Source organism: Chinchilla lanigera, unplaced genomic scaffold, assembly GCF_000276665.1.
Source record: "Chinchilla lanigera isolate Chin_1 unplaced genomic scaffold, ChiLan1.0 scaffold00024, whole genome shotgun sequence".
NCBI lineage: Eukaryota > Metazoa > Chordata > Mammalia > Rodentia > Chinchillidae > Chinchilla > Chinchilla lanigera.
This window is the reverse complement of record NW_004955425.1, coordinates 27,035,823-27,046,048: the sequence shown is the minus strand read 5'-3', so window position 1 is coordinate 27,046,048 and position 10,226 is coordinate 27,035,823. Positions and strand designations below refer to the sequence as shown.

At 36.8% G+C, this 10,226-nt stretch overlaps 1 protein-coding gene across 2 annotated transcripts; it reads right to left on the bottom strand.

The window, feature by feature from the left end:
* Nucleotides 1-795: 795 nt before the first annotated feature.
* Ankra2 (ankyrin repeat, family A (RFXANK-like), 2) lies at nt 796-10,199 on the bottom strand. Of its 2 annotated transcripts, XM_005386069.2 has the most exons (9): nt 9,670-10,199; nt 8,267-8,656; nt 7,430-7,588; nt 5,540-5,605; nt 3,105-3,202; nt 2,466-2,591; nt 2,097-2,163; nt 1,516-1,596; nt 796-984 (listed from the first exon to the last, which is right to left on the bottom strand). In XM_005386069.2, the coding sequence occupies exons 2-9, from the start codon at nt 8,550-8,552 to the stop codon at nt 929-931; spliced, it is 939 nt and encodes a 312-aa protein (XP_005386126.1). In that variant the 5' UTR covers nt 8,553-8,656; nt 9,670-10,199; the 3' UTR covers nt 796-928. The 2 variants fall into 2 exon arrangements, with proteins under 2 accessions (XP_005386126.1, XP_005386127.1); XM_005386070.2 differs by lacking the exon at nt 9,670-10,199 and having other exon boundaries at nt 8,254-8,429.
* Between the last annotated feature and the right edge of the window lie 27 nt (nt 10,200-10,226).

Sequence of the window (10,226 nt, the reverse complement as noted above, 5' to 3'; positions counted from 1 at the left end):
CCTAGTCTAGTTTGTTTTCTGGAACTGTCTGCTTCCTCAGCTTTCCCTTCCTTTCTGCGTCTTTCCATTAATTCCTCTTCACTTAAACTAGGCAGATCAAGACTAGTGGTTTACAACCAAAATATCATAACTCCTATAACATCCATTCTCCAGATGAAATTATTTCACTCAGTGAAGTTCCCCACACCACGGTCAAATCAACTTCTCTCCCATGGCTCTCCGTTCTAGAGTTTGATCAAATGAGTTGATAGTGCTCTTTCAGCAGAATTAAAGAGCATCTTGCTTGTACTGAAGAGTTGACTTCTCTTTCATGGAGGGTTTTTTCTTGTAAGAACCTTATTTATAATAGAAAAATATTCTAATACTTTTAGAAATGAAAATCAATAAATCTTTGTAGACTGACGGGCAGTACAGAAAGGTTAAACTAGAAATCCTAAGAAATTTGTAATAATCTTATATAATTAAAAGTAACTAGAATGCAAACCAACAGAAAAAAGTACTTTATTTATAACACCACTTTGTAAACAATCACACTGTGCACTTTTAATTACACAATAACATTTTTCCCTATGGATTTATAGCAAACTCTATGTAAAGTCCATGAGTTACTACAAGAGAAGATAGGGTGAGTGGGGAAAAATTTTCTGAAAGTGTCAAATTACAGCACTTGATACAAAGACAGATAACTATCTGTACCATAAAAATTTACATGCCATAAAACATTAATTTATAATTTAAAATATACAGTAAAACATTTATAAAAAAACAAATTTTTATTATAAAGTGAATTACTTAGAAGAATATTTATTAAAACTTATTAAAAATCAGAAAATATTGCAACTGAGGTAAAAATTTAAAAGTAAACAAAACTATCATTATAAGGATCAGAAAGTGAACAGAGGACAGATGACATTTTCTAAGGACTGGGTCACTCCTTGATATTTTGAAGCAGCTTCAACAAATGTGACTCGATAACCTGTTGAACTAAACAGACGTATAAGGAAGATCTCAGGATACTGTTTACAAACTTAAAAAAACTATCAAATCCAACTGATCCCCACTGTATTTCTAAAATAAAGTTATTTCTAAGTAGAAGACATTTATAATTGGAGGGCAATAATGCAATGTAATGCTTAAACCTCAGGTGGTCACCGACTTAGTAGCTGTCCACATTACCGGACTTTCTGCGCCTAAGTTTTTATCATTTTTAAACTGAAGAATCCAGGAATAAGGTTGCTCTATAAATAATCTACTATACACATATTAATCTTGTAAGTAGGTGTGCACCAATCTTCTAGTAATTAATTATTTGGATCAGTGAAAAGCACAGTAAACAAACTCATTTCTTGACTTTGTAGGAATTTGCTTACTTTGCTCACAGATGAAAGTGTATGTCAGGAATTAGGTAACATGCAATACTTTTTGATTACAAGTGATGAAAATATTTTGGGTAACTGGCTTAAACTATTTATAGAGCTTTAAAGAAATGAAACCTGAGAGTTCTAAAATACTTACCACTTCTATAGCCCAGGGCTACAGCTAAATCCATAGAATTGTACCCAGAGTCTGTTTCAATTGTTGGGTCAGCTCCATTTTCTACATCAAAATAGAAAAATCCATATAAGGAAAGGAAAATGTGGATATGTTTGTCTATTCCTGGCTCATATTTAAATAGCTAGACAGATTTGCAGCCAATTTGGAGGGCATTTTCTGGATTTTCAAAAAGCACTCAGTATGCATGGAGTGCACAGAATCTGCTTTAGTGAGCTGGAGGAAAGACTTCAAAGAGGGCTCGAGTGGCTGAAACTCATAAGCAAAGACAAAGCTCGTGCAGAATGACACGTGGACTTGTAACACGCTAGAGGATTCCAGTGTGGCCCCAAACAAAAGCAGCAAGGACGGAAGCTCCCACTCCAGATGTGGCGCTGTGACGGGATACTTCTCACAGGCTTTGGGTGGCAGCTCACGCTGGCCTCAGGAGTGGAGTTAACGTCTTCCACAGTAGTTTGTGGCGCTCCTAATACCAAGGGAGGCCAAGTCGTGAAAGAAAAACCCTCTATGGCATTTTCTACATAATTTTCATTTCTTCTGCTTACCTAAAAGCATCTTTACACACTTCACATGATTTCCATGCACAGCATACAGCAAAGGTGTCCCTCCATTCTGCAAAAGTCAAAGTGATTTAGATTTTCCAGTGTGAGCAAGAGTCAACTAAATGCTACTGTGGAAAGTTTTACTAAAAATTGGGTATATGTTTTACTAAGTCTTGGGCATACGAGTAGTTTAAAAAGATTTTAATGTTTTGTAAAGAATCCTTAAATAGCATAATGGAGTTTATGATATTAACTTGTTTTTCTGAGTATTTTTTGTCCTCCCAGGTGCTTAATAAAATTTATGGTTTCCCCTGAATCAAATAAATTCTAGTATTTGTTTTAGTGATTTGAAATTTGGAATCAGAGACTCACCCAGTCATACTCATTTACATCTACTCCACAGTCGAGCAGCATTTTCACGATGTCCGTGTAGCCTTTACTGCAGGCCAGGGACAGTGCACTTTCTCGACCTTTTCCTAAAAGTTGGGGATCAGCACCCTGTGTGAGAAGTGAAAATAAAAGGCTTTCAGTTAATTTGAACAAGAATAGTGTTATTTCTGCTGATACTAATTACAACTCAATACTAAAGTCAGATAAAGTTCTGGGTTAGTATGGAAACGGAAACTTTTACTCATGGTGCTGCTATTACCAGGATTGTCTGAATGCCTTCCTTCCTCCCTCTAGCTCTCTCATTCCTAACCATCCTTTCACTCTGGGGTTGAGTACAGCTGCTCCAAAAAACTTTCGCCTACAGGGCCGACAGTATTTTTGTTCCTGTTGTGCTTGCGGGGGGGTGTAGGGGGGCTGAATATTAAATTATTCACTGTTTCGTGTATGATTAGCATTGCCTTTCCAACTAGAGCTAAGTTCCATGAAAATATGAAAAGCACTGACATATTTTGTTGTACCCTTCATCATTATATCTAGCTAGCTAGAGATGTAAAAACTTTGTAAGACTTAGCTGAATTGAAGTAACTATACATAATACAGTTTCTGAGGCATTTTCCTTACATTCTGAAGGAGAAACTCTACCACAGCTATTTGCCCGTGTGCTGCAGCCCACATCAGAGGAGTAAATCCTTCTTCATCCGTGTGATTGATAACATTTTCTATTTAAAAGAAAAGCAATTTTTGTGATCTAATTTAATAACCACATATTAATACCATAACTTAATAACCATATATTAATATCACTATGGAATTACTCGTGTTTCTAAAAAGTTGATTACATTAGTCAGTGAAGCTCATTTTGTGCTGACTTTTGTTTGCTGAGGTCCTATTACGTGTTGTTGTAATTTGCAGTGCAAATGTGTTAAAATGTGCCTCAGTGTACATAGCTGGGTTCATACAGTGTATTCTTTATAAAGTATAACCCTCCAATGCTGGGGGATCAGCGCAGCTCAGTGGTGTGCCCAGCATGCCTGAAGCCTTGGTTTCAATCCTCAACACCACATGTAAGTGAAGAAAGGAAAGAATGGGAGGAAGGGAGGAAGGAAGGAAGGAAGGGAGGGAGAGAGGAAGGAAGATAAGCTACCAGGCATGACTTTTGCTAAATACAAGGCAGTCAACAGAACACTGGTCTCAGAATCCGGAAAGCAGAGTTTGAATCCTGGCTCTGTTGCTTTCTAGCACGGTGACTTGGGCAGCTCACTTATTTCTCAAACATACACAATGTCCTGCTTACCTCTATGTCTAGTTGGGAGGATCACAATAAAAATGAGATTACATAACAGCCCTGAGCATTATATAAATGTATATTATTATACAGACTTCACAATCTTACTAATGCAACCTTCTACTTCATAGCTAATATCCCTGCCCATGAACTTCCCTCATTTGTATAGTTTAACGTAATACTAAGATAGAATAACTGCAATACAGTACCATGAAATTCTGCCTTGAACCTCATTTCATTACCTATACTAGTTATAAGTGCTACAACTTTTTCTGTGAATTTAGCAGACTGAGAATTAAATATCTGAATAATGACATACAAACAGAAAGATAATGGTTAAGTAAGCCTTTCTTATAAAAATAACATGATTTAGAAAACAAAACTCATTGATGATGCCCCTCTGGAATCTGGAATTCAATAAACACTGGTGGGACAAATACCTAACTTTTTTTTTTTTGAGACATGGTCTCGTTATGTAGTTGAGGTTGGCCTTAAACTCCATATGTAGCCAAGGGTGGTCCTGAACTTGTGGCGACCCTCTTGCCTCAGCGTCCCACATACTAGGATTATAGGCATGCACCACCATGCCTGGGAAATATCTAACTTTTTAAAGACTAAAAATAAAAGCAATCTTTTGCTCAATCTTTACCTTATTATAACAAAACATATTCCATATGAATCAAAGACTAAAATGTAAAAAAGGAAACTACAGAAATTCTTGAAAAAGAACAGATAAATTTATGAGTGGGAAATCCTTGCTAGGTAAGATATGAAACTCAAAAGTCCCAAAGAAAAAAATTAATTGCCACCTAAAAATGTTAAGCCCTGTTTGAAAAATCATAAAATAAATCAAAAGAAAAATGTCAAAATTAGGAAAAACTATATGCAACATAAACAACACTAAGCTAATTTCTTTAATTTAGATAACAGTTCATGTACATAAATATATGGCAGGCAGTTCCCATAAAAAGAAACTCAAGATGATAATTTTAAAAATATAGAGAAATTACTGTGAGATTTCATTCTTCACCCATAGCTTAGCGAAGATTAAGCTCCGATACTATTATGTGTTAGAGGAAATAGAAACTAATTCTAGAGCAAGGACAAGCATTGGTCATATATACAAAAATAAAAATTCAGGGCTGGGGGTGTAGCTCAGGGGTAGAATGCCTCCTGGTAGGTTTGAGGCCCTGAGCTCAATCCCCAGGACCAAACAAACAAAAAACAATCATATATCCATTGATTCAGCAATTCTATTTGTGCAAAATTATTCAATGGATATATTTTAAAAGAATGCCAATAATACTGTCATTTAATAGCAAAAATTTAGAATACACATATGTAATACAATGCAAAGATATAAAAATTTTTAAATTATACATGAAAAGAAAATATATTTATGAAAACCTTTCCAACCCATAAATTGAAAAAAACTAAGATAATAACATAGCGTGTACAATGTCTGCATATGCAAATAATGAAAAGCACACATTCTCACACATAATCCAAAATAAAATAGTAATGTTCTTTAGAAAAAATTCTGAAAATGTAAGAAGTAATTCTTACTTTTAGCGAGAAGGCTAGGGTGGAAATGGAAACTATAACTTTTATACTTTATGTTACTTAATTTTTTTCACTATCCGTTGGGTTATTGCCCCAGTGATACTATGCAATCATTTTTGTCTTCATTCTTTCTTATATTAAAATAAAACAAACCTATTAAATCCTACTGAATGTATTTTAAATAAAACATTTAAAACCAGACTGTTACCTTGTTCAATGCGAGTAGCCAGGTAGAGCATCTCTCCCTGAGCTGCCAGCTGGTGCACGGACAGGGCTGAAACAACACCAGAAAACGCTGCTTGCCATCTGCCGTGCTCACCTGCCCACAGTTCATGTTCGGGGGCAAATTTCTTTCCCAAAATAAGAACTCAATTTTTCATTTAAAAAATCTAAGCTAAAGTATATTCTAACATTACAGGTACCTGTTCGTACCCGAGAATGACTTTTGCATGTTTACTGATGTACTGTTGTTTGACATCCGCAAACTGTTATTTTCAACAAAACTATTTTATTCCAAAGAAACGCCTTACACACTTCATTTTACAAATGTTATCTCTGTATCCAAACTTATGAAGAAGACAGGTCTGAAAGAGACAAAGACATTCTTTTGTCTTCTTACTGATTGAGTCCATTGAAGTGTTTTTCGGGTTTTTGAGACAACATTTGTTTTTTTGAGACAACATTTCACCTTGTTGCCGAGGGTGGCCTCAAACTCCTGAGCAGGGAGCCCTCCCACCTCAGCCTCCCAGGCAGCTGGGACTACAAGGGTGTGGCACCATGTCTAGCTTTTTAGAAATCCTAAATATTTTCATTTTAAGAGCCCATGAGTTTTTCTTCACATTAGAAAGAGTGAAGTAATAAACAGAAACTTGCCTTGAGAGTAGATTCTTAATTTTTTTTGAGAGTAAATTCTAGAGGACAGGCCTAACTGTGGCTAACCAGCCACGTGGTCTTGGAGAACTTATGAAACAGCTGTTTGTAATATGAAGAACGTGAACCAGATGATCTGTACCTATTTATTCCTTTTCAGCTGAGACGTTCTATGGCTGGAATATGCTAAGTTGAATCTCTATTTTAGAGTAATGCCACAAAGGTACTGTTGTTTGAGAGCTCTTCTAAAAAACCTTAGTGTTGCTTGGATCATTGACTTCAGTAATATGGTTATGTAGCTTAATACACAAAGAAAAGCAACTGGGAGGATTTAAATAAGCCAGAACAGGCCAACAGGTAGAGAAAGGTTCTAGAGGGACACTCTTCTTTCAGCTGCTACAGCATGTGATTCAGAAATCAAAAGGGGTTTGGTATGTCCAATGTAAAAAGAAAGATTTCACAGGGCTTTGGAATATAGGTACATTTACATTATACTTTCAAATACAGTAACTAACATCAAATTGCTGTTTATCTCTCATTTATGTACCTATTCTGCATAAAATATTTTTAATTTAAATAGAAAAACTTTATTTCCTCTACAATGACCATATATGCTTAAAAATTACAGATTCCAAGTTTTAAAAGAGGTCATTTGTATTGAAACTACTATATTCAAATACAATAATAGAAATCATCCACCTTGTCCCAGAAAATAATTTGTTGATTACTGATCTTGTTTATAAGTAAAATATGAAATTTTGTACTAAGAAACAATACAATGACAACATCTTAATTTACAAAAAGTTCACAATTATTGTTTTTATTTTTTATTTATTTTGAGACTGGATCTCACTCTGTAGCTTAGGCTGGCTTTGAACTCACTATGTAGCCCAGGCTGGCCTTGAACCTGTGGTGATCCTCTTGCCTCAGATCCCTGAATGCTGGGATTACAGGTGTGTGCCACCGTGCCCAGCAATTAATTACTGTTTTAGAAGCAAAGGTATAAAGCTTTTAATAATTAATATTTCAAGCTGTATTTGTTCTCAACAGAGGAAACATGAATCCTTTAAGTATATAATGATACATAAAAAAGTTTTAAGTTACTAAAAGTATGAGGACATCATTTTTCAAAAGAATATGCATTTCCTGAAAATAGTATTTCAAAGCCAAACTCTTGAAACTACTCTACTAGTAACAACATTTTAAGACATTAGTAGCACATACTTACAATTTGCTAACAGAGGTGTGGTAGAGACCTCATTTCCTCTGTGTTTGTTGGTTAAAGTAGTTGACTGTTTTATGGGTGAGAAGTGCTTTGTGGTAGAGGGTGTGTAGACATGTCTTACTTGAATTCCAGGAGAAGGAGATGTATGGATATTGCATTCAGCTAAGCAAAATAAATTTAAATCCATTAAAACAATATTTTAATGACAAAGAATTTCAATAGAAGATGTCAACGTATGTAGTGTAATAGCTTTAATGTATAATTGTTTACCCAGTGATACTAAATTTTTTTGGTCACAGAAGTCTATTCTACCAAAGTGAAAGTTCCAGAAAGAAAACTATTAATCTTGAACAATTTTATTCTAAGCGATTAGTTTTATTATTCAATAGATCATTATAAAAGTAAATCTAGAGTATGTTGATAGACTACTAAATTAACGCATTTGAAACCAACACACATGAAACATTCATGAACAGGGAATATCAAGTTAATTCATTTCACAAAAAAGGCTAATTCATTTTAAAAAAGAACAAGGAATTTTTTTCTCCTATGATTTTTAAAAGATACAATGAAAATTGTATTCATTAGAAAATTTGTAAATAAAGAATAGGCAGGAAATTTTTTAAAGTCATGTATTTCCTTTTAAATAGATGTTATATAATATGAAATTACTTAATTCTGGTTTCTAAACTCCAAATCTCCTGATGGAAAAAGAAAAAAAAAAAAAGACAAAAAAGAACAGAAACAAAACCAAACCCAAAAGTGAACCAAAGCAACGACAAAAGAACCCCATTCAAAGAAACAAAAGCAAAGGCAGATATTTATACCATAACTTTCAACCTTTAAATAGGACAGACGCCACCTCCAGGTCAGAATTAACTTGATCTTGAATATTTTTACTATCCTCTTCATTTAAGGACTTCACAAATCGAGAACACACATTCATATCAAAGCGGTTGGGCAGTATGAATTTCATCCCCATGGCAACACCCTGAGCTGATCCTTCCTCTGAATTTGGGTCCAGTGGATGTTCTATTTTAATGTCTGGCATGCCAGAGAGACCATAACTGCTGGGACATTCTTCCACTATCAGCTGGGCTGTATCCAGGTTCGATGATGTAGCCATGATTTCAACTATAATTTTCAGTAATTAAAACATTTCTTCATGATTTCCTCTTGGAATTATAAGAGCAATATCCAGTATACTCTCAGAATTTGGATATTAAAAATCTGAAAGAAAAATATTAGATAATTAAAAGTATACCAACTCAGATAAAATTTTAAAAAAAGTCATTTTCAATCAAGCATCCGAACAGTGCTCTTAAAGAACCTATATATAACAGAAAGCAAACAGTGTCCAGAGGTAGAGAAACCTGCCTATGAATACAAGCTTCACCATCTCCATCTATTAGTACAAGTTACTGAACCTCTCCAAGCCTCAGTCTTATTTGTAAAACTGGGTTACCACTATAAACTTCTCAGGGTCCTGGAAAAGAATAAGTGAAATATAGAACCTTTATAATCTCTATTACTACATTCTAATGAATTTTGGTCACCACACCATTACCAAAAGATCTGGCTACCAATGAAAATAAATTTTCATGTTAAAACTTCAACCTCCCACGTGAAGTTCATTTTTAAAAACATGTTATGTTTACATAAGTGGGGTTTAGTTTCCTCCATTCTCATACCCACCGGGGGGGTAAGGGCCACTCCCCTGGGCTCTCTCAGCATTCTCTACCTGGCTCTATTTTAACATTCTCCAATCTCTTGAAAAATTAAACGCTAAGTCAAGACCCTAGGATACACTACTGTTATTAATCATTGCACACACAACTGCCCTTGGTCCTACCAGGTGCCCCGTAGGGCTTTGACATTTTTATACATTCTTTTCTAACATTTGCTGATTAATCTAGTTTTCCACTTTCAACACCTACTAATTAGCTGTGGAACCCTGGACACATAAATACGTTTCATGAGATTCAATTACAAAATGAAGGTGCTGAAATAGGCAGCCCTAAAACCCTGAACAGCTCTGTTATAAATCGGGCTTTTTAGATGAAATCACCAGTCTTTGAGACAACAGCTCAGGTGCTTGGGGGAGGAAGGTGTATCTCCGCACAACCCTGGAGAGGAGAAGCAAAGTTGATTTGGAAGCAAATTCTTGAAGACTAGGAGATGAAGGGGAAGAAGAGGAGGCGGTGAGAAAAAGACTCGGGCAGGCCAGGGGTAGCCAGGCTCACCTCGATCTGTCAGCCAGAGCTCAGTCACGGAGGGTGTCCCCAGTAAGGGAGCGACCCGGCCAGGCGCCGGTGGGAGCCACCAACAGGAGCGCCCTGGTTCTTCCTGACCCTGAGCTTGTCCTACAGGGAGAGCAAGGCGCTGCGGAAATGAATGAGGCCCCACACGCGACAGGTGTCCCGGCGTCGCCACCGGCGGGCTCAGGGGGCGCGGCGGGAGGCGCCTCGCTGCCGCCTTCAGGCCCTGGAGCGGCCGGCCTTTCCCCGGGCGGTCACGGGCCCAGACTCCGCACAGACCTCAAGCCCGGGCTTGTTTTGGCTGCAACGTCACTTCCGATTTCTTCTTTCGCCTGCTGGCAAAAAAAGGTTCCAGATCGCAGCAGCCCAGAGGATTTCCAGGATTTCTGGGGGCTTTTTGTTGTTGTTTTTGTTTTTTAGCTGCCTTTACGCTCCGCGGTGCACCTGCTTGAACGCTACAGAGACCGGGTCATCTCAGGTGACAGCTCTGGGTCACTAGAGCAACACCCCAGCCTTTTCCGGCGGTTACCCCTCCTCCCGGC